We start from the raw sequence: 25,617 nt of genomic DNA on the forward strand, positions 1-25,617 counted from the left end.
GGCCATTTTTCGGGTATTTTAATATTTGGGGCATTTTCACCCCAAATTTGGTTATTTGGGGCCGAAACCCAAGAAAATGAGGTTTCTCAAATGGTGTCGTAACAAGAACATGAACAAGACGTTTCTCGGGGAAGTGTCTACCTGTACCATATTGCCATAATTCTAAATCAAAAAAATTGGAAGTGGAGATACATTAAGAACTGAGAAGGGAAAGGGGCACTATTTTTATCATTACAGTCATCATATACATTGTTATTCGGACAATCAGTAACAGTTGTCCATTGATATTGTATCACTCCCCCTTTTTATTTTTATGCATACATATTATTTATAATTTTATATTAAAATTAAAGAAATAAATTTTATAATCTTTGGATTGGAATTTTTTTTAAGACGGCTCTCATCATTCAATGATGGAAGATTTCATGACAAATGTGAGTTCCATGTAAGAAAAATCATAGACTAAAATACTATGCAGACACATGTCACATAATATTTTGTCTTGCATCAGTCTTCACCTCCCCAGACCCTAAATCGGATATACGCTATATTTCTTTCGAGTTTTTTTTTTTTTGTTTTTCCTATTCTCCTTTGATTTGGCGTGGGAAGAAAAATAAATATTAAAATCAACTTAATCGGATTGGATGACTATGGTCTCGGCCTGGGAACCCGGCCCGTGTACAACGCCGAGTGTCATCAATGATCCGGTAAATTACGAGCATCCTTATATTTGCCGTAAACTAAACTAGCCGTGACCACATTTCTACGAAACATTGCCACTCTTATCCAACACTCTATAATTTTGAACTGAAAGAGCTATGTTAACGACTCAATTGTGATCGTCCAACAACGTTCAATTGCGAATTGCACTATAACTCTCCATTAAAACAACGTGAAACCCTAGCTTTTTACATGAACAGGAAAGGCCTTGCCATTCTGTTGCGAACAAAAATGAGGCCTCTGTCCCCTGCAATTGTAAGTTTCATCCATCTCCTTCGTATCGTTTTTCTTTTTATTACGATTCGCTATTTATGTAAATTGAACTGGTTACGCGGTCCGAAAACGAATTTATGGATTATAAGCTGTAGTAAGCTTTGATTTCTGTGTACAGAACAGTACAAATCAAATTCAGTTTCCTGCTCGCGAAACTCGTGACCGGAACCAAGAGTCGTCTCGAGATCGGTGGTCTATTGATATGATCAGGTGCATTTTTATGTATATAATTATGTGTGTCGGGTTAGGATCAAAGGAGGACTTGTATTAAGTAGGAAACTGTAGAAAGACGAAGGTTTATGGCATAAGTAAGGTTAGGTATAGCTGTGTATAACACATTTCAGTTGAACGCTGTGTGTATGTATTATTAAATTGGTTTAGTTAGTATTGGTTTTTGCCGCACATAAATTTGTTGTTCGTTATTTACAGAGAATTCGATCAAGTGAAAGTATCTATGCATTCGGCTATATCAATGGATGAAAAAGAAAATGTGGATGCAGCATTAAATGATTTCTCAGCGGTGAATTTCTTTTAGTGCTTAAAGTAGTTCTACACTGTGCAAAATGAGAGTACTAATTATGTGTCAGTGTACAGGGTTATTTTCGCCTTTCGCGGGACAAGCACAAAATCTTACTCCACCTACTTGCAAAACAGTATGACGTTTACAGGATTCAAGTTCGTGAATTGATGAAGCAATATCTTGATATTCAGCTACCTAGTGGTATTTTTTAAAATTTTATTTTTCTAAAATTTTTTAGGGTACCTGAACCATTATTCTTCTTAAGTGTTTCGATTCTAAAATCTAGGTTTAGGTGAAATAGCTGAAGACGGTAGCTATACTGAAGAAGCACCACTTAACAGTTTTTATCGGATTGAGCGAAACTTGAAAGATGCTCTTAAGCCAATGTATGAAGTCCTATTTGAACGGCTAAACACTCACCCTGGAGGATTGAAGTTTTTGACCATTATTAGAGCTGATATCCTATCTATTCTCGCGTAAGGTTATCCCCTCATTGTGTAGTATAAACCTTCTTAATTAATTAGTGGAATATTTTGATCCTTCTTTACTCAATACATATCCTTAAGTAATACTCCCCTCTATCCCTTTCATTTCTTTACAATTTTTTTCACTGTTTGACACACAATTTAAGGTGTATATAAAGTATAATTATATATACATATATATTTCAATTTCCTTTTTTTGGATAAAAATATAAACATTAAACTTTTATTCAGAAGAAAAAGAGTTTAAAATAATTTATGAAACTATACTTTATAGGAGCATTAAAATGCGTGCCGAGCCCTTGTCCCCAACGTAAAGAACTGAGGGTGACAGAGAGAGTATTATTATATGTCCTTGCAGTATGTGATGATAAAAACCTGAATCAGTTTGCCATTTCAACTGTGACAATAATCTACAAAATACATCAGATATGTTCTGAACCTAATTATGTTAGTGTACCATTGCACCATAGTGTTCAAAATACTGTACAAGTTATTGGAATTTGATATAGGTCTCTATTGCCTTCTTGAAAGTATTCCGTAATAGCAAATATGAAGTTTATTCCACACATATCTTAATGCTTATACCCAAGAAAATTATTGAAAAGTCACTAAAATATGCATCGCAAGATATATACAAAATGAAGTTTGAACAGTAGAATTTAGTAGAGACTTGGAAAACATGATCTAACAGATCGTTTTGGCCTAGAATTGATGTGATATAATTTGTAAGCTTTACATATTCTCTCTTACAATGCGCTTGTCCTCGTAGATCAATTTTATGTTATCACTAACTAATGAAATAAAACAAAAATGAAAGGTTCACATTAATCATCTTTTTCTGCCTTTAAATGATTACTGAATATCTTTTCAAGAAAGGCAAACTAGATTTTTTTCCTTCATATATTTTGTGTTTTTCTCTTTCAATCAATGTAACCTGACCACCCCATTATTAGCTTCTATTTTTGATCTTCCTTCCAGAAGTAAATAGATTAAGAGCTTTCATCATTTAATGCCTGTCATTATTCAGGGAGGAAAATATTCCATCTTTAAGAGCACTTGAATCCAACTTGAGAGAAAAGCTTATTACTTGGCTAAGTCCTGCCAACCTAGAACTTCACCAGATTACTTGGGATGACTCTGCATCTTTGCTGGAAAAGATTGTTCATTATGAGGTATATCCATTTTTCTTGATCAGTCACTGAAGTAAATCTTGTGAGAAGTGAGTTGTATAACATTCTAAATGTATGCACAGGCAGTTCACCCCATCAGCAATCTTTTAGATCTAAAGAGAAGGCTTGGAGTAGGTCGTCGTTGTTTTGGATACCTACATCCAACGATTCCAGGTGAGCATATTCTTTCTTTCCACGGTATCTGTATATCATAAACACCGATATATACAACTGATTATGGATTATTTTGATATTATGTACATTTTGTTGTGATGTTTACTATCACAATCTGATAAGGCTATATCATCACTTAAATTATATTGTCAACTTTTGGTAGTGAAATTATTGTTCTATACCTGTATACCATCAGATGTATTCAATTAACTAGTAAATTTTGTCATTTATTTTTATAATTAATTTTTGTGAATAACGAAATAAGCATACATTTAATAATGGATTACCGCATACATATGTCTAAATATTTATTTATAAACTATCAGGTTACATGATTTTGTGGGAACAATGTGAGATATATAAGCATATAGAGTCGTAGACTTATATACGTAATCCTTTTAACCTTTTCTCTTTTTGCATTATCTTTAACAACTATGTTATTTACTTCATACCTCTACTATTATATGTTAAAATTCCGAAGTATAACTTCAACTTATACATATATTATTTATGTATATTAAAATATGCAAATGGTCCCTACACTGTAATACACAATATGTATATTCAAGTATGCAAATGGTCCCTACACTGTAATACACAATTGTGTCCTGTCACTTGTTTAGTTATATATAGATGTTCTTGGCAAAAAAAGCATGGACATTGAACATCTACCTAAACTCTGGAATTTGATTGACTGACCAACATATGTCACTAACTAGATTTTCCTTGATCTTCATTAAATATTATCCTAGATACCAAATTGAACTTCAAATCCTGTAGCGTACAAAAGCTTGAGATTAGTCTGCCTTCTGGGTATTGTGCTACCTTTATCTATATCTTCTGCTGATGCACATCAGTTTTAACAGTGTCAATAAACACTAGTCTGACTTGCTTGGCCAAGACAGTCTCTATTTGTACTTCATTTTTAGATGCTTCGCTATCAATAGTGTCACTGCTTAACTATTGATAACAGACAAGATGCTTCTTCAGGTGAACCACTTATATTTATTGAAGTTGCACTTATGAAGAATGTAGCTCAGACAATTCAGGTAGGAACAATCTCTAGTCTATTCTACCTTTTCAAGTGTCCCCAATAACATATGCTCACATCTCTCTGTCTAATTCAGGAAGTTTTGTGGGATGAACCTCCAATACCTGAACCTGAGGCCACATGCGCATTATTTTATTCTATTTCCTCTTCCCAGGTATTATTTTTGAAGTACTTACGATACCTGTTTCTTCGTACCTGTATAGAAATATTATGCAGCAAATTCTGTTCCAGTTTATAGACATGAAGCTTTACTTTGATTACTACAAGTATTCTTTTTAACTTCGAAATTAAATATGATACTAAGAATTGCTTTAAAATGCATCTTTTGAATGTGATATCTTAGCCGGAGGTGAAAATATTTACATAATACTGGGTCTATGAAAAGTTTTTTGTTCGAGGTATTTGTAGGGCCTTCAATTACCCTTGCAGTTTAGTTATTAATTCTTGAAGGAGGGGTATATGCTTATAAGTTCAAAATTAAAATTGATCTAGAATTAGAGTTACTTGTAAGATGGAAAATTATACAATTGAGACAAGTATGCATTCTGCTCTGCTTCTGTGCAATTTGTTTGCTTAGTTGGTGTTTCTGATATTAAAAGATCAGATTCGGAGTTTAATAATTCCAGAGTTGTCTGTGTCTCTGTTTTTTACTTCTCTTTCTTATTAAATCTGTGACCATAATTTTTTTCCATGTGTCTGACCTGGATTATTTGTGGGACCTGGCAGCCTGGTTTGGCCGGAATCAACTTAGGGAAGTTCCTTATAAAGCGTGTAATTGACGTGGTTAGGAAAGACATGCCAAATATTTCTGTAAGATCTTTTGCTCCTATATTGCTACTATAGTTTCGAAGTGATGACACCAAATTCTGCTATTAGTTACTAGTGTTTGGATTAATATTTTTTTTTGGAAACTCCAACTACTAATCTAGCTTTGCATGTGTATATATCTCATACAAAATTAATAAATTGATTGATGACTGAGATACGTACTTTGTCTATGTTGGAGTGTTGAGACTGTGCTTGTAATTAGCGTTCCCACAGTAAACGCTGGGTAGCCAAGTGCGGAGAATCACCATTAATGCCATACCTCGGCAGTCCGTTAGGTTCTGAACTGTAAACTCTATAGATTTTATTCGGTTTCCTCCCAGATTTGCTAGCTTAGGAGTTGATTCGGTGTTGCTTTTTTAAACATATTTTCTTGAGGCATGTAATTTCTACTTATCCAGCATATGGAAACCTCCTCCAGGAAAATATATTAGAGGCAAATGACTTGGCTTTAATTTATTTTATATAGAAATTTATAAGTTGCTTTAGTCTACAAACACACAGTTTCCAGTTAGTGTGAATCTTTTCCTTTACTTTTGTGGTGTTATCCTTCACAAATATGTGAGGTGAAAGACATCTAATTTCAATTTAAGGCTTTTGCCTTGGCAAGTTTTAGGTCATCTTACTGCACCACTAACCAGTCATATGATCTGCTTTTATCTTATTCCTCTTTCCAAAACGCTTCATAAGTTTCATTTATTATTTTAACAGACATTTGCAACACTTAGCCCAATCCCTGGATTCTTGCAATGGCTCCTGCCAAAATTGGCATCAGCGGACACCTTTCAGGAAAACATGCTTGATCCAGAAGAGGAAACAGCACTTCTAGACTTATCTATGTAAGTTCCGTAATATGATCAACAATTTAAGGAGGGGAAAAGAAGCTAAATAAGAAATTAGAGTTACTTGTCCTATTCATTTTATAAATATTATTATTTAATTATGTTACATTCTATCTAGTTGTCGTAGTTGCCGTGCATATTATTTCAACATCTGCAATGCTCTTAAACTGATAATTTGAAGTGCCAGTATTGTAAACTTTTCGAATTCATGCTGTCTGTTGGTTTTTAATATAAGCAACCAAAAACTACGGTTGTCTAGCTTTTACTTTAGCAAATACAATATATAGTTATGCTATGAATTATGAATCAAAATATTGTGTATAGTTAGACATGATTAAAAGAGGGAAAGGTTCCTTGATCGATCTGTATCATCACATATAATCATTAACTTATGAAATTTCTGGATATCATGTCTCCTGTCTGAAGAAATAATCCATCCGGATTGTTGTGACCCACTGATATGGCAGATAAATTATATATGTTGCATAGAAATTCTATCCAATCCATTTCCTTCTTGTTATCAGATTTCTTAATGGTTTATTTCCGGTGCATATTTATTTCACAAATATAGCTTTTGTATGAAGGCGATCCATCATTCATCTTCAGACAGATACTATTGATCCAGGGGACATGTAAATTGTTGATGGGAATGGGGATAATTAAAAAGGAAATAATTTGTGATCCAATGGGGCAAGTAGAGAATGAGGTACCCACTTAACGGGGAACGAGGTTTTCCCTCCAACCAATTAAACCTCTCAAGTCTCAACCAAACATTAACACATGGGAATAACATGCCGATTCTTATTAAGCGGTTGAAGTACACTGAACAATAGGCCTCCAATTTTTATCACTCCAGCAGCGACACTATTGGTGATAATTAGGATGGTATCCCAATTCATGAAAGGCTCTCTAACTGTTTCTGCTAGACTGACATATGTTCCTGAAAACTATATGTAGTTTCTTCTTCATATTCCCTGGAGACCTAGTAAGAACTTCTGCTGCAAAAGAGTTCTCATCCCTGGTCAGTATATTTGTCATTGCTAAAGCTAAATATCCTCTTTGCATAAGTTGTCTATTAAGAATAAGAGAGAAACATAGGACCAGTAGGAATTATTGTTGCTTGACCAATCATTGGGAGAAGAATGGGTAATTTTTTGTTTCAAATTAAATAAATCAAACAAGTACAAAAACTGCAAAGCTTGACTATATAAATCACTTCATATGGGAAATTGTTTGAATTGTAAACTTATACATGATGCAGAAATGCCATATATGTATATATGTGTGTACATAATTATACCTTGCATAGCATTGGTATATAGTTAGTGCTGTTCGTGTATGTTTTATTGATTTATGGTTATTGGCTTTTCTGATTTATGAAATATTTTGTGAGTGATTAATTCTTGAAATTCCTGTCCACCTACCTCTTGCGCACATACTCCCAATCTGGAAAGCTATTATTGCACTAAACATACAATTGCTTAATTACTAGTAAAACCACCCTTATGACAGGTTAGTGATGATGAATAACTACAACAGTTTTCAATGCTTAAGAGTTGTTAATTTTGATGCTTTGATAAACACAATTATTAGGAGGGGCAAGGCAACATGCTTATAATTCTGTTAAATGATATATTTCCTGCAGGGAATTCACCGCTGGAAAAAGTGGCATGGAAATCATGCTGACCTTGTTGACTTTGAATAACTACGAGTGGACTAAATCTGATGATTTGATCACCGCACTTAGAGCTCCAATGCTACGACTTTGTGCAAGGTATAAGTATGGTATTAGAAAGACCTTAAATTTTGTTTCTGAGGCTGTCCATGATCATATTGTCCGGAAAAAGTTGTAGTGGTTGAAACTTGAAAGTGATAATGTGGTCTCGTTTGTTTCACCTAGTTTCCTAGTCGTGGATTTTTAACTTCCATTAAATGAAGTTACAACTCATAGTCAATGGGAAAATAAATTATCAGTGTTTGGTTTACCACTATGTAACTAGTAGTTATATACTTAATTTTGTAAACTGAATCTCTTAATAATGTAATTACTCTGTGACTTGGAGTGACCATGGGGAACCTGGGTAAATAAGTTCCCTTTATTTCTTGTAACTCTAAATACCTTGGAACTAGAAGTTCCTTTTTTCACATATTCAAAATTAGTGAATTAAACATGGTCAACTATTTAGGTTCAAAGGAACTTGTAGTTACATTGATGGATTAATTGAAAGAAACGAGGCCTAAGGAACTAAACATAGGATTGTTTGTTTGCTAATTGCTAACCCACTTTCGGATCAGATTAGTGCTTTCATTTTCTTTTGGATCATATGAAACCAATTTTAAAATATATTCTAGTTGCTACTTTTATATAGCCCACCTCCATGTGGATTATTCAAATGTAGCAGGAAAGCTCTTGCTTCAATTGAATGTGGATTTCTTTTCTCACCAGTTTGTTTTGGTTAATATGAATTCTATCTGCAAATCAGGTACCTTCTGCAAGAAAAGAAGAGGGGAAAGGCTTTGGACTCTGTTGCAAATTTTCACCTACAGAATGGTGCGGTATGTGAGCAAAAGCTTCATACTGTAGCTCATGCCTGCAACTGCTTGACACTGATATTTACTTTATATGACTTATTACAACATGTTTTCCCTGTACATCACGTCAACAAGTTTAGCATTATAATTCGTTAACAAGACTTAAATCATTGTTGACGTGTTCATAAGCACCCGTAACTTTTAAATTGACCTGTGGCGGTTGCTGAATTGACCTATGACACTTTGCACCACGACCTTGTCGGAAGTGTGAAATGATTGGAGAGTACAACCTCCAGGATCCTGCATTGCCAAGGGGTGAACTTGCGGGGGACTGTTTGGCTTCACAAGGATGTCATAATAATAAAAGTGTGTACATATGTAAATTTTACATTGATGATAAAGTTGGATTGATTTCAATACAAGCAAACTTAGGGACATCTGACTACCTAATAACTAGGATTTCTTGATTAGGGTTATCGAGTGGAATTTAGCTTAGGTTTGAATTTTATAACATAGTTCAAGGATGTAAGTGTAAAATGATAAGAGGTAGATCGGGACCCTAAGTTTTAAGCAGTTTTGCATGGTTCACGGGTGGTTGGTATACAGAGAGGTCATATTTTATTAATCTAAGTTTTGCAAAGACTTTATACATGGGATCGGGTATGTGAAACGTTAGTTTTTATAAAACGGGTACGATGACCCGCTAAATGGATACATGGGTTGATACTAGGATCCCTTTTTAGTTAATTTTTAATTTTTAATAAACATTATACATTTCAGTTTTTGTTTTTATAAATAAAGTATTTATTTTACCTGAATATATAGAAATAAGTTTATCAGAAAAATGAGATTTTAAAATTACTTGTAAGATGGTGAGGACCTTCCCTAGAGGGTAAGCGTCTTGCTGATTTTCACTAGAGGTTTTAAGTGTTATGACTTATGATCCTGATCCCTTTAATATTTACACATCCAAAAATGATCTTTAAGATTCTGATTACCAGTTGTGCTGCTTTATGAGGACTAAGAATAAAATGATGGTATCTAGAAATCCTTAGCTATAAAACTCCTTTTAGATGGAGAAGAAGAAAATTCGTGGGACTCATGGTACCTTCTGTGTGAAGGGTCACTGGCAGACACAACTGACTTTTTCTGAAACTTTTGGGTGTCCTTTTGCTGTTCAGAATTAGCCTGTGGGGACATAGTTATAAACATCATTAATATTATCTCATCTTCATCCAGGTTAAGAGACAAGAAGATTACTTGAGAATAGAAAGATTGCAAGCGTTTTTTGTTCATTAATATTACTGCTCTATGCAGCTGCTTAGTTATATACCATTGACGTGAATCAAATAATGTTTTGTCCGAAGGCTTTCTGTTTTTCTGCCAAAGGATATATTTGAACTCAGGCTTCACCGAGATGGATAGGAACCTATTGCATTATTAGTGGTAGGAACCTGTCCTTAAACTTGTATACCAAGTAAACCCAAGTAAAAAATCAAGTATTTTAAATTCAGGTTCTCTATAGTAAAGTGCTGATCGCCATTTGCAGTTAATCGTGGCTAAAGATTCACCTAAAGAAAATGATTAGCACCTATAGTGGAAATGGATTTCTATACAAAGTTCTCATTTGACACATGTATTGGTCTCTAACTAAAGGATAACAGAGGTGGGCCTGATTTACTTTACAAAATATACATCCAGTGCATTTCCACTCATTTATCCGTTTCATCTTTTTATCGTTATATTGGACTGTTTTTTTAATAAAAATTTGTAAAATGTATGATTTCACATACAGTTGCCTGAACTCATATGTGGAACACAGATTTTTTTTAAGGGTGTTACTTCGTAATGTTTCTAGTGAGGTTGCTATATTTATCTCTGTATAAATGTGTAAATTTCTTTAATCAAGTGAGATTATAATCTTCTTACAGTTCCACTATTTAAGAACCTTAAAATATATTCTTTACCAGACTGTTGGGAGAGTGAATTGGATGGCAGATCGATCAGAAAAAGGCTTGAGTCAGAGCGGTGGGATTATGGTTAATTACATCTACCGGTAAAACTTTTATTACATTTAAATTGTTACTTTTACTATATATGCTCAACTTTTTGAAAAAAAATGTGGAATTATATAAATGTAATTGTATTGAAATCCAGGAGTTCACATATATTTAAGACAGGCTGATGCTTTTAACTCAAGTATTTTTGTATTCCATGACTAAATAGATTACTTTAATCAGGATAAAATTTCATATTAATAAAAGAAAAATAAATTAGGTAAGTTGACAACTAATATAATTACAAAATTTAGACTGATTAAATAGATTAAAGTCGCATCAATTTCAGACTTGAAATGTCATTATATGGCCTTAAAAAGTGAGCAGACCTGCAGTTTGGAAAAAAAAAGTGTATTTTTTTGTTTCTTTTTACTTAACTTTGCAACTTGCGAATACACAGATTGTTGAATTTTTGTTTTATGATCCTTGAATGAGTTGGAAGCCTGTTTTCTTTCTTTCAAGAATCAGCATGAAATTCAGATGATATTAGAGAATGATATGTATCAACTTTTTTCATAGGCTTGATAAAATCGAAGAGAATGCCCAGGCATATTTTAGCACAGGGCATATAGAGGTTTCACCTGATGTCTGAAAAAGTTGAGGTAAGCCATTGATCATCATCATTCATAAAACAATGTGCTTGCATAGGATTTTCTTTTGCAAACGCATTGCTGGTGTGACTACATAGACAAACAACTTTTACATATCCTAGCTTGTTTTCATTTGCAGGATGAAACTAAGCATGATCAACCACTAGATTAGGAGGCTGTGAGGGAGCTTGAAACTGTGTCCTAAAATAATATGATTAGCCAAGAGTGGGTAATGACTAATGCCAAATGTTTACCAAATTAGTTCGTATGCGCAGTTGTATATGTGTAAATTCGTCTTAAATGAAATATTTTTTGTGTTCCGGCACAATCTTGTATATTGTGAATATTGCACTTGCACCCACTAGTTGTAAGAAGTTGGCGTGTTATTTGTTAATATTTGCTTTTGCTAACATGCTGTCCCGGGGTCATGTTCCTCTTAGAACCCTTAGAACCTTCTAGTACTAATAAGAGTTCTGCAGCAGAACTGCACATGTAAAAAACACACACAACGATGCAAAAAACATGTATTTTAGATTTAGATCCTGAACATCTATATAAAATTTAGGGTTCTGCAGCAGAACCTTAGTGGTTTCTATGTTCTACTTTAAGGATGTGTTCTCTCTTGAGCGCAACCCTGCTGTCATAATCTGTGTACTCCAGCTACTTGTGCTGGTCAGGACGAGGTTTAGCTCACTCACCTGAGACCTATCCCCACATGCGGACACATTTTAGATTCGCTAAGAACTCTCTACTAGTTCATTCTGAGTCTCTGACCAGGCCTATCCGGCTTTATTAGTCTCCCCATGGACCTCACCAAATTCAATCTGGATCACACAACCCTTATGCTCTGTTTGGTTGACCTGAATGGAATGGGTTTTGGAGGGGATGGAATGATCAATTCAACCCAACATAAAAAAATTCTTGTTTGGTTGGACAAAAGGAATGGAATGGGTCATTCTTCAAGTCATTCCGTTCTGGGCCGACAGTATGCAACTTATTCCGAAGCAAAACAGCGGGACAACCCCATTCCATTCTCTTCTCTACTCACGCACAAAATTAAAATTTACAAAGACTGCCGTTGTATCCATGTCCGGTGATTCTCCGCGAGCTTCAAACTCCACCATATCTGCAATCATCAATGAATATCTTTTCATTGATCTACCATAATCAACGATTCTTAACATTTTCAAACCTCAATCTATCTAAATAAACAGGTTCATCCATCCATTTAAATTTCTTCAATATTCTTGCTAATTTATGTGCTTTTATGTCGATAAATCATTTGTCAATCTAGCTAATATATGTGTTATTACATCGTTATTTCTATTTTGTGTGAATGTATATATATTCCAGTTATCATTCCGGGTTAGATGCTCGTGTTTCACCTTGTGTATTACGTGTTTAATGAAATGCCTCTTAGAACAATGAGAACTGCCTGTGCATGATTTATCCTCAAATTATCATGGCACCAGTGTTGATAAGCTATATACCAGAGGGGTTTCAGTTAAGCTCATATGTAGCAGGTGACATAGTTTAATCACCTGTTTATAACTTGGCTGGGTTAGTGATCTGTTTATATAACTTTTATGCATCCATATCTAACTGACTTTATAACTTTGGTCCTCTTATTTTTATTAGAAATAGACATTGCTACTTAAAACTAGTTTTGACCCTCTCTACACCATGATATTTATTTTTCTGGACATGTAGCCGTGTGATTAGATTAGATTTGTTACAAGCCTGTTAAGGTTTGTTAGGCACACGTTGTGGAAAAATTCAAGTGAAAACCTTAAAAAATTAGTCACAGTGATGGCCTTTTTGGCCAGAATTATTTAGATGAAAGACAAAAGACTTATCAGTCTCTGGTAAATCGACTGTGAATTGCTTTATTTTGTGATTGAAGGGGTCAGGAGACCAAGAAGTAAGTTATTTATCCGAGTGCTTCTGTAAAAGACTCTGCACCTATATCATATATTAGTTTGGCGATTTTACTGACCAAGTTTCGAAGGTGCATGCAGTGTTTTCACTTCGCAGGTCTTTATCCAATATATATCAGTATCCAGTATCCAAAACTTGGGATGGTTTATGATAAAATTTATATACTGATGATATACTAATTCACTAGGCAATGTCTAACATAATGTATCAAACAAGCTAGTTTCTTGTTCATGCATGCTGAGTAGTGGTGCTTCAGAAGTACTAGAGTGCAAACACAACAAGAATGATGTGCATTAGCAAATAGCAGGGCTTAAATAGAACTGCAGAGGTGCATGCTGGGATTTAGTATGAAGTTGGGAAAATGATACTACACCTATAAATATTATTATATTAATAGTTAGTTCGTTGTAATTAACGTCTTTAGCGCTCGCTTTTGATGTATGGGAATTGATGCAGGGAGAGAGGCACATCACAGAACATTATTCACCGGAATAATGTATTGACAACTTATAAAACTTGTATGATGAGTATTGTTCTTCACCAGAATTATTGACAATGGATTTTCTTTCCCGGCAAGTATAATGACTAACTTAGTTCATGTTCCTTGGTTATCTAATAAAGTTTCCAGCTTGTCCTCTTTACGCTAAGAAATTAATGTTGCAAATTGAATCATAAAATGAATGGAAGTTGTTATTTGCATATGCTAAATATTTGGTGCCATAGTAGTTTAAATGGGTTGATCAGTGAATATCACCTAAAATATTGAACCTATACAGCTTGCTCTTCTGAAATGTCGTCTTTCGAATTCTTTTGGTGTTTTATAATTTGGTAAACAACTATACTTTTGGTGTTTTTCAATTTGGTGCCATAGTAGAAATGCAATTTTAAATTTGATTGTCTATTTGTTGTCGTAATTGTTTTGAGTTCGTCTGGTCAAGTTTTAGCATATAAATCTGTCCATTGTTTAGGCTTCATAAAAGACCACTTAACACCTTGTTAGGTTTTACAGAAATCAATATGCCTTCATTAATTTTATCACAATGCAGTTGTTTGGCTTTGGTCCTCTTGATTTTATTAGAAATAGACACTGCTATTTAAAATTGGTTTTGATCTCTACATTTTGGTATTTAAAATTGTTTTCAATTTCTCAAATATACAAACAATTGTTATCATTATTCTCACAACCAACAACCTTTTCTCACTTCAATCTAATGTTTAATTTATATTTATATTTTACTATCAAATATATAATATTATTTTAAATTATAAATAGAATTGAGATTTTATATTTTGTATTGTCTCAATTGAATAAATGTGTGTCTCAATATTTAAGTTGCCGGTAATTGTATTTAGGAAAATGTTATTTCTAGAGCAAGATTTTTGTTTCTACAGCAAATTCAATTCTCTATCCCTCTTGCATACACGTATATCATATAAATTCAGTACAAAATTTTGTAAATTGCTCTGAAAATTAAAAAATTACTCTGGATATAACATTTCCCTTATATTTACCTGAAATAATGTTTCTATACAAGCATTTGCCTAAGTTTTTACGACATCCGCGGCTCGACGTTATGTTAAGCTTGTGATGTGGAAGTATGTGTATGTTATATTCTTTAAATTATCAATGAACATTGTATTATGGACTAGCAATCTTGCCCGTGTTTCGCACACGGGTGACGTTTATATTTTTTATGTTTAAATAATTGATTGTTATGTGTTTTTAATTGTAACGCGCTCAATAATAAATTCATAAACTAATACGATACAATAGAATGTTTAGGGTGATACGAACTATAGCTTTGACCCACAATCTAATATTTCATCAAAAATCAAAAATTTATCAAATACATGTAAAAAAAATTAATTTGACTAAAAGAAATATTTCATTTATTAAGTATGGATAATAAGTATAGGTTAATACAAATTTTTTTTGGTATATTCTGAGTAAGTTCTAAAAATTTGTCAAAATTTAGTATACGGTGTGCTGAACACATTCTATCTATTTTTTTTTTGTCGGGACATATTCTATCTATTAATATTTAAATATTAATATGCATAAATTTAGGTTTGGTTTTTATCAATATCGAATAAATTTTTTATATTTCAATAGTACTTTTTCTGAAAGGCCTGCTGGAAATTTCTTAAATATAATATAATGGTCGTTAAATTTATATAAATTATATTGACCATCAAACACGTATATAATAAGACTAATAATCTTAACCAAGATTAATGATGTTGAAACATAATCGACTTATTTAAACATTAAAAATTGATAAAAGTTGCAGAAAATGAAGAGTACAATTCAGCGCCACATACTTTCAAATATTTGTATATACTTAAATAACTTACTATATTTGGTAAGATATGATAAAATAGAAGTAATATGAAAGAATTGAAAACAAAATATCACTCTCTGTAATTAATTATAATATTTGATATTTACAATAATATAGCTGGGCAATTAAAGTTTCCAAATAATTATCCTTTTCTTGTTGCATGATGACATCACCTATAACAGTGTCTATAAAAATTGTAAAATATTTTCTTGTAGAGGAAGGTTTTATTTTGGGATCCCGTAAAAAAATAATAGATTTTTTGTCTATTCATAGTTCTATATTATGTTACAAACTAATATAAATCTGTGTTTAAAATAATAATCTATTTACTAAATATAAAATTATTCATAATAATTTATTATTTTTTACATACTTTTTTAATTATAAGTTCGATATTTTACATATATTTTAAGGTGGTTAAAAAAGATATTATAGTTCATTTTTTTCTAGTTTGTTCTGAATAAAAAATATAACTCATAAATTTTGGATTATAATGTATACCACGTTTAGACCATCATGAAGAGTCAAAGGTGTCCCCGGAATCACCTTGTGCTAAACTACTGATTATATCTGAGCTATATTTTACAACTTATTAGGTTCCGCAATGGATGAAACTGCCCTCTAGGCAAATAAACGAAGCTAAAGAAATTTAAAAATATAGAAAAAGATTCACACTATAATGTTTACAGATGGCCCTGAGTATAGAAAAAGTCCCAAAAAAAAAATGCATCTACAATTTACAAATATAATAAATCAAAACGATTGAGGGGTAAATTAAATACTTTTTTCCACCCTGCATGCAACATTTCTATCCTCTGCCTAAACTCAGCTGTCCAAGTGAAGAAATTATGAAAATTTTGCAAAAGATGATCATTAAGAAAGCATATGGAAGAACATATCTCGCTCAAGGCGGTAGTGTACAAAGCCGTTTCTTTCCATGTTTGATGTTTGTGGCTACAAATTTTTCGTGTGAGTGATAATCGATATGGACAAATGAGTGAAGAATAGAATTCTTGGCAAACCATAAAAATCAGTTGAGCTATTCTAGCGCCTTACACGCTCTGATGGATCATACCAGAATATTCAGCTGAAACGGACAAAATCTGAAAATATATGCATAATTTCTAAGAATGTGGCCAAGGTTAAACTAAGGACAACATATAATTAGACAAAAAACATATAGTAAACAAAGTTTTGATCTCAATCACTCAAAAATGGATAGGGTATATTTTGGAGGTTCTTATTCTCTTTTTCATCACTCAAATTACTCTGAAGAAATACTCCAACATTCGTGGCAGGAGTTTATTTTAAATGACCTTTGTTCCATGCTTAGTAATTATTAGTTAGAAAACTATATAATCAAAACTATGTGTTCATCATATGGAAAAGTACGCTCCAGATGGAACCTGTGAATCTGCCGGCTAGAGAATTTTTCAGTAGTGGGATCCTTGTTCTCCCTTGAAGCAGAAAACTGATGATCATGTAATGGAAGCAGCTACTCCAACTCCAACAGCAATATAAACTAACCTGAGTGCATACTGTAAAAAACATTACATCGGTTACATAAAACCACAGAACCTTAAATCACAGCTCAAAATTTAATGTCATATTCTGTCCCATAAGATTATAATGTATACCACGTTTGGAGCATCATATGAAGAGTCAGAGGTGTCCGCAGAATCAGCTTGTGCTAAACTACTGATCATATCACTGAGCTATATTTTACAGCTTATTTGGTTCCGCACTGGGATGAAACTGCACTCTGGGCAAATAAAAGAAGCGAAAGAAATTCAAAGAAAAAATAGTAGAAATTCATATTTATAGAGAAGTGGAGGTCATTCTTCTCCAATTTATATATTAATATCATATGTAAATAAAATTTAATAAATGCAGAAGCTATAGTTCTAACAATGGTCCAATAAAACCTTCCAAGATAGCTTAATTAAAACATGTGGGCTGGGGCCTAATTTTAACAAAATTCCAACTCTCAGTATTGAATATATACATCAACTTTTCGTAAATGGTTAACTGGGATACTTACCAGAAAGATCAATGTCATGCAGCCGCCTCTATGATGGTGGCAGATATCCTTGACTACCACCAAGACCGGTAGTGCCTGAGCAGAAGAAGTAATAACAATGTTTATGGATTCAAGTTCACATAATAAATCTCTGAGACAGTATCTTTCTCAATTGTTTCAGCCTGATAAAAGTGAATACCTTCTGTCTGAGTTGAATTCCTGACTCCATGACTTCGATTAGTGATTTGAGACCAAGTACCAGGTGTAGTATTGGAACCTGAAATCGAAGTTAACAATGAAATACTCAAAAATACGGTATACTAAAAATACAGAGTTATAATTTATATTAAACGTCATGGATAGAAAATGACGCATTATCATACATGAGGTTTGAGTTGATGTCTGAAACCCATGGACTGGATGATTGACTTCAGAGCGATTTAGATTATTGGAACCTATGTTGTAAGTTCGAGAGAAAATAATAAGAATGTATAAAGGGAAGATCAGGTTTATAAAGATATTATGAGCAAATATAAATACCTGAGATAAAAAAAAATGTATTTTAACTGTTCATTGGGTAGAATGTAATGGAATTTGGCAAGAAATATTGGTGGGAGTTGGAGTTCCAAGACGTGAAACTGCAGTAAAATTGATTACAACTGTCAACATTAGGTGAGAACTGTTTACATGATAAAGTTAGAGGAGTCTGAAGGATCATTGTTAGAAAATGCAAGTAGAAAATAGCATTACCAGAAGGTAGTCAAACAATTGATTGTACAAAAATCTATAGCAATGATGATTCATACTCACCGGTTCTTGTGGAGGAAGGAGAAATAGCACCTAGAGGGATGCGCTTACGACCTGTTTGTAAAAATAACAGAACAATCAGTTAAAACTTCCTGTCAAGAACGCAACCAAAACACGCAAATCTCATGACACGATGAAATAAACATAAGAAGTATGATCAGAACAATGCAGGGGAAGATGCGAATGAGCCTGGGTTAATGAAATTTAAAAATCATTGAGAAAGAGGTGGCTGAAATCATGGGGAGCTTTAACAGCCGCTGATTTTGAAATGATCTTCGCATGATCCACCAGAGACCGAGTCATACAGAATTATAATCTGTGTAACCATATTCTCATGATTAAGAAGTTAGGAATGATTTACCTGCACGAATATGGAGACTGAAAGAAGCGATTTTTTTGCCGCTCTTTATTGTCTAACCTGTAAAACAAAATCAAAGGTTGATACTTACACACGAGATTGCATGCTACAACAGCTAAACATCCTAATGACTTAATTAATATAACTAAAATACGCAAGTCAAAATTACATATATAACATCAAAAAAAATAAAACCAAAAACCATCCTCCAAAACCCCAATACCCAACCAGAACTATTAGCAGCAATTCTTACAAACGAAGTAGGAAACAGAAATATTAGCATTGCAAATTTAAAATGAAAATAAACAAACATGACATATAAATTACACTCATTTTTTCTTTCAACCTCATTGATAACACAATTATATAATAAGAGGATAGAACCATTATAATCACACTGGTGCCTCTATTTTCAACTTTTTGTCAGATGTTAATTCTGACTTACCTAGAAGGAAGGATACAATACCAAGTCCAAGAAGGCAATATGCAAACTTAAAAAATAAATATATAAAAATTTAAATCAAACATTCAAATCACTGAAAACTTAAATCAAACACCTTGTATGTATCTTTAGCGTTGATAAGAGTGAAGACGGAGACATCCAAACATCTTGTATGCATTCATCCAAACACTATGAAATCAACCAATTGACAGATGAGAGTATTTGAGAAAATATCTGCTGGACCAAATTAAACACAAATAAAATCACCGTTAAGACAATGATACAAATAAATGATTCACTCAGTGTGAAAGAAAAAGAAAACGTACAATACAAACCTCTGTTTTCCATTAACTGCAAAGAATCACATAGCATAAGTCATGGCTATAATGAAGGAGAACTGGTATGATTATTGATTGATATGGTTATAACACTCACTTCCATGGTTAGAAGAAGGCGAGACAGAACACAAAGCAGATCTTTTCCTACTTGATTGTTAACTACATGCGAAAATCATGGAAGACATGAACATAAAGAAACATTGACAGAGTTGTTTAAGCATACCAGATGCATCCATGGAATTTGCTTTCCTCGGACGAAAAGAGATTATGGCTTCAGTTCGAAAACCAGGCGGAAGAATTTGAATTAATGACACATAAAATCATGGTAGCTAAAATGGTGGGATCAGTTGGAAGAAGTTGTTTAGAATGTGTTGATCCAAGTGTATACGGGTGAACCCGGTTGATCTGGGAAAAGAACCGCATTCAAGTCGGATTTGACCCATTTTGATCTGGAGCACCCAAATTAAACTAAAATGACCACAATAGACACAGGTTTGTATGTATTGAGAAAAAAGTGGAAGGACAGAAAAGGTCTTTTTCCAATTTGTTTGTATTCACAAATTAGGATTATATAGATTATTTTCACAAGACTAACATATAACTATTGGGGGACATTTAATATATCGACCAAATACATACGGCAAGATGCTTTGATCATATAATTATTTGAATTATTAATTTTTAATTTTTATGACTAAAAGTGTTATTTTAATTATTTATAACTTTTGGGAGAATAATAAATATAAATATACAGATATTTTGAATTATGAGCTAAAAAATTTGTAAACTTAACATATATAGTACTGATATTATGAACATAAAATTTGTAAACTTAACATATATAGTAGTAATATATATAGGGTCATGTTCAGGAGAGAATCACTAGAGAGAGAACCATAAAACCCTTACCTTATAAGGCAGGGTTCTGTAGCAGAACTTCATTAGTAGTTAGGGTTCTGCAGCAGAACTTCACATGCAAAAAAATGTCAATATCTATGTATTATATTTTAAAATTATTTTTGAACACACACAACGATAAAAAAATATGAAAAAAACATGTATCTAGATTTAGATCCTAAAAATCTATTTAAAATTTAGGGTTCTGCAGCGGAACCTTAGTGGTTCTATGGTTCTATTTTAAGGACTGGTTCTCTTTTAAGCGCGACCCATATATATATATATATATAGAGAGTCATACTCCAATAGAAACCAAATTAGCCTAAAAACTAGAAACCAGTTTCTGGACAGTTTTTTATCACTATTTTCAACTACAGAAATCACTAATTTGTACATAACATATCACTAATTTATACATAGCATATCTCGCAAATATAAATATATATATACACATATATGCAACGTATATGACTATCATCTTCACTTAAATCGTAATAATGGACATCTTACCACCATTACTAGACGTTTCTATGACTTGCCACCATTGTCTATCATCACCAATAGTCACATACACTTTCCATCATAACTTACAAAACTAACGACTACTTACCATCATCATACAACTTCTCTTGCGGCTTCCTACCTCCAAGAACCTTCCTACGGATGAAATTGATCATCTATAATCGATTATCAATAGTTTAGATAAGTAGATTTTCTCAATTTTGATAATAAAAATCGCTGTTTACATACTATATAAAAACAGTGATTAGTGCAGTATAAATTAGTGATACCCGTAGTTATAAATAGTGGTAGGGAAATTGGTTTCTAGTTTTTATTTTAAGAGTGGTTTCTATTTGATCATTAGCCTATATATATATATATATATAGAGGAGGGTTCTGGTACAAACTTATTAACTTTTTTTGTTCAACACATATATAAGTTGAGTTCAACATTTTTTTAAGATATTTTGTTGAACATCGATTAAAATTGTGTTGGTGAAGTACATAAACTAATCTTTTATGTAAAAACTAAGTTAAACGTATTATATAACCAATATTTATCTTTCTAGATACTACCCAAACTCCGGAGGTATAGTTTAAGCATCTCTATAAACATATTCAACACAATGATAATTAATGTTCTACACCCAATGTTGAACCTCAGTCCCCAGTTACAAATGTGTTGAATGCACTATTTATTATCAATGCGTTATTTTCAAAATTATGATGTTTTTTTAATGATTTTCAACATAAATCAAAAGTTTATTTGATATGCGGGGGTGGTGGTTCGGGTATTGACTCATGTTAAACCCGTGAAATTTGTCACGACTGCAAAAAAGCTAGTTGTGTTTAATTTATGAATGTGTGCTTGGTGTCAAACACAAGTAGAAGAAGCCAGTCACACGCTTTTTACTTGTAGCTTTGCCAAGACATTGTGGGCTGATGTGGGGTTGCAGGGGCTATCAAATTTTGAGCCTGGGATGACGGTGAAGGACATATTGATAAGGGAGTTCAAGGTGGGTGCTCGAGAGAGGTGGGTGAAGATCAGGCTATTTTGCTGGGGTTTGTGGACAAGACGTAATACATGGGTGTGGAATAAGAAATGTATATCTGTGTTTGGTATACGTTCTATGGCCATGGTTATGTTTCAAGACTAGCAGCAAAGTCAAGAGAGGGTTGGTGGAGGAACGGGCAGTATGTAGAAACAGAACAGGAGTTGGTGTAGCCGCGGTTGGGTTAAAATCAATGTTGATGCTGCTTGTCGAAGCCAGACCGGAGAAGAAGGGGTTGGCTGTGTAGTTCGGAATGATCGGGGTGAGTTCATACGAGCCAGGAGTAATAGTTTCCGAGGGAGTATACATGCAAGGGAAGCAAAAGCTTCGAGTTTGAAGGAGACTCTGATATGGATTAAAACTTGGAGAAATCAGCGCTGCATTTTTGAACTAGACTCTAAACTAGTGGTAGACGCAGTTAAAAGAAATGGGGGAAATTTCAATTTCCATACTGTTATAGATGATTGTGTCAGGTTGTTAAAACACTTTAGTGAAGTGTTAGTAGTATTTGAGTATCGATCTGCGAACACTGTGGCTCACTTGTTAGCTCGAATTGTGTTTTCTATGTCAGGTCCAATGGAGTGGCATTATACTGCTGCTCCTGAGTTTATTCGATGTGAAGCAAGTTAATACAACCAAGTGCATTATTTTAAAAAAAATGAATGTGTGAATTATTGGAAGAAAGGTGTTTTTGTATTAACAAATTGTTTGTTTTTTCTTTTGTCATAACCAAATGTATTTATGTAATGCAATGTTTCGGTTTGTTTTGCGAGTGATTAATGTAGCTAAAATTATTTGTTGAAGTATTTATTTGAGTTTTTTAAATTCCAGAGTGTCAAAAGAAATGATTTTGATAAATTTGTACTCATATAGACTGGGAGCTTTGGATTGCGGAGAAAAGTGGGGCGGCTGGGTCTGTGAATGGAAGGGGGTGAAATTATTGAGGTTTTCAGAAACTGTTGGAAGAAAGGCATTTATTGAGACAAACTCAGAAGGATTTGAATAAGTTTGATAAGTTTGATGAAATTTGTGAATACAAAATTTAAAACGGTTTGGCCGGTGTGTGTTATGGGCATATGTTAAGCGCGGAAATTTTTGTATTTGTGATATTTTGATTGGTGTGGTTGGTGTATTTGCAGGAGGGTCCACTATTATCATGAGATGGGAGCCAATAGAAAAACCGAATTTAAAATTAGGTTAAATACAAATTCAAGTGGAGACTTGTATGCTGCACGTGAGAGTCGTGACTGTGTGAATTATTTTTGACACAAAATTAGATTTTTATATCATACCGAGTATAAAATTAGTATCTGCCTAATAACACCCGTTAATATATTTGATACCAAATTGGCAGTTATATAAAAATTCGGGACTTTTTATATCATACTTAAGCTATTGTACATATCAAAAATAGTATTATACGATTATATAATATTTATGACCCCGTTTCTTTTTCTATGTCCCAATCAATTATATGCGTTTTTTTCCCACTGTCAATTTATTTTTGAAATTGTCTTTCTCTGTATGAAAATATAACAATTATAATTTTATAGAAAAAGAAAATCTTAAAAATAAATTGCGCAACTATATTTTATTAAAATATTAAAATTCGTGCCGCGTCTCCGTCTTCTGTGTATACTATATTGACTGAGACGGATGGAGTACCATGATTCGTATCATCCTTCAACAACAAACATCGTACATCATTAAATATATGGGGTCGTTTGGGTAAATTTAAAAAAAGTGACTTCTTACTTAAAATAGAGAAGTGGAGCGAAAGTGAGAAGTAAATAAATTAATAAAATATTTAGAAAAGAAGCAGAAGCTGTGGGAAAAAAGGTAGGATTCTTAGTTTTCCTAAAAATGTTTCTCCTTTTTTTCACAAACAGGTTGAGAAAAGCAGAATCCACACTGGCAAACAAACAGGCCATGTGACCGTGTGATTATTGAATGTTGATATAGTGATTAGGATCGTGAGCAAGGACCTAGCAACATGCTTCCTCCTTCCCACTCAATTTTTTACATTGAGTTTGGGCACGTAAATTAAGAAATATGTATAAAGCAGTGGAAAAGAGAAAAAAAAATGGATGAAGTGGTGGGATCCATTGATTTTTAATATATAAAAAGGAGATAGTAGAGTAAAAATAGTGTGAAAAGGAAGAAAAAGTGGAAAAATGGTGGGATCCGTTGATTATTTAGGGAAAATTTGTAATATAAAAAAATGAATGAGACGTGAAAAAAAGAAACTAAAGAATCTAGAGGGGGAGAGAGAGCGCTAAACGTTTAAGTTTCTGATGTGCAACGTAGGAGAATTCCTGAATTCCTGTCCTCATGATGTCCACAACACTGTTTTTCAAAGTTCCTGTGAGGCTGTGACTCTGTGAGGCTGTGGTTCTTGTATTGCATGTTCATATTTATTATTCCTTCTCATTCAATACTCATTATTTATAGAGGTAATTGCATATCGCACCCCCTAACTATCGTTCAAAAACGATATTGTACCCATACTTTGAGAAACTCAACTCGCACCCCTTATCTTTACAGTTCAAACCCGAGATGCACTCCTCTGCCGTTAACGCCGTTAACTCCGTTAAGTCACTATACAAGTAATTGCAAATCGGACCCTCTAACTTACGTTCAAAAACGATATTGTGCCCATACTTTTGGAAACTCAAATCGCACAGCCTATTTTTACATTTCAAGAACGATACGCACCCCCCTTTGCTAACTTCCGTTAAAATACTCCATCCGTCTCAATTTACATGTCCTTTTTACTTTTCGAGAAGTCAAATTGGCTAATTTTTGACCAACTATTAGAAAATATTTATTTATTATTTTAGGAAATAGAAAGTTACATATTAATATAGACTAAATTCACTTCTTGGTGATATTTTTTTCTTAATTTTTTTATAATTAAGATATCCCCAAGTCAAAATGATTTTACATATCAAATTATTTTAAATTTTTAGTGGTATGTGTATTAAGTACTTAAAATATAAACTATTTTAAATATAAAAATAAATATTATGTGATATTTTTTATAAAATATACACTTTTATCAAACAAAAATTTGATATGTAAAATCATTTTGACTTGGGGATAGCTTAATTAAACAAAATTTTAAAAAAAAAAAATCATCAAAAAAGTAAATCTAATTTATTTTAATATGTAACTTTCTATTTCCTAAAATAATAAATAAATATTTTCTAATAGTCGGTCAAAAATTAGTCAATTTGACCCCGCGAAAAGCAAAAAGGACATGTAAATTGAGACGGAAGGAGTATTTTAACGGAAGTTAACGGAATTTAACGGAATTTAACGGAAGGGGTGCGTTTTGTTCGTGAAATGTAAAGATAGGGGGTGCGAGTTGAGTTTCTCAAAGTATGGGTACAATATCGTTTTTGAACGATACTTAGGGGGTGCGATATGCAATTACCTCTTATTTATATGTTCATAGTACGATCTCCTCAACTTATTGAGTGAGAATAATTCTGATTTTTCCTAATTTATCTCGAATGTTACATCAGTTATTCAATAAAACAACGCTTTGGTAAACTCCGTGTCTTTTAAAAAAAAATCTTTAGTAGATATCACGACACATTTTTAAAAATTATTTAGGATCATGTCACCAAAATGCCCTTGCTTTTCAAGATCGAGTGAACCAAATTCCTGTCAACTTGACCA

General features: G+C 33.1%; 1 protein-coding gene and 1 long non-coding RNA gene across 10 annotated transcripts; one reads left to right on the top strand and one right to left on the bottom strand.

Annotated features, from left to right (window-relative positions):
- The first annotated feature begins 627 nt into the window (after positions 1-627).
- Positions 628-11,632, top strand: LOC108193164 (uncharacterized). Of its 2 annotated transcripts, none has more exons than XM_017359699.2 (16): positions 628-975; positions 1,112-1,203; positions 1,423-1,513; positions 1,588-1,714; positions 1,800-1,989; positions 3,026-3,170; positions 3,251-3,341; positions 4,332-4,390; positions 4,469-4,546; positions 5,119-5,202; positions 5,929-6,056; positions 7,705-7,833; positions 8,543-8,615; positions 10,562-10,647; positions 11,168-11,250; positions 11,378-11,632. In XM_017359699.2, exons 1-15 carry the CDS (start codon positions 913-915, stop codon positions 11,238-11,240), a joined length of 1,509 nt encoding a protein of 502 aa, XP_017215188.1. In that variant the 5' UTR covers positions 628-912; the 3' UTR covers positions 11,241-11,250; positions 11,378-11,632. The 2 variants fall into 2 exon arrangements, with proteins under 2 accessions (XP_017215188.1, XP_063937685.1); XM_064081615.1 differs by having other exon boundaries at positions 637-975; positions 11,361-11,632.
- A 5,028-nt stretch (positions 11,633-16,660) lies between these two features.
- On the bottom strand, positions 16,661-20,287 carry LOC108195579 (uncharacterized). 8 transcript variants are annotated; one of them, XR_010285442.1, is made up of 12 exons: positions 19,707-20,287; positions 19,581-19,621; positions 19,481-19,496; positions 19,261-19,379; positions 18,707-18,763; positions 18,349-18,399; positions 18,106-18,176; positions 17,922-17,993; positions 17,738-17,815; positions 17,560-17,634; positions 17,156-17,280; positions 16,661-17,056 (listed from the first exon to the last, which is right to left on the bottom strand). It is a non-coding gene; the product is annotated as an uncharacterized LOC108195579 (long non-coding RNA). The 8 variants fall into 8 exon arrangements; XR_010285441.1 differs by having other exon boundaries at positions 19,581-19,627; XR_010285437.1 differs by having other exon boundaries at positions 19,481-19,621.
- Between the last annotated feature and the right edge of the window lie 5,330 nt (positions 20,288-25,617).

The sequence above is a fragment of the Daucus carota genome, chromosome 7 (assembly GCF_001625215.2).
Source record: "Daucus carota subsp. sativus chromosome 7, DH1 v3.0, whole genome shotgun sequence".
NCBI lineage: Eukaryota > Viridiplantae > Streptophyta > Magnoliopsida > Apiales > Apiaceae > Daucus > Daucus carota.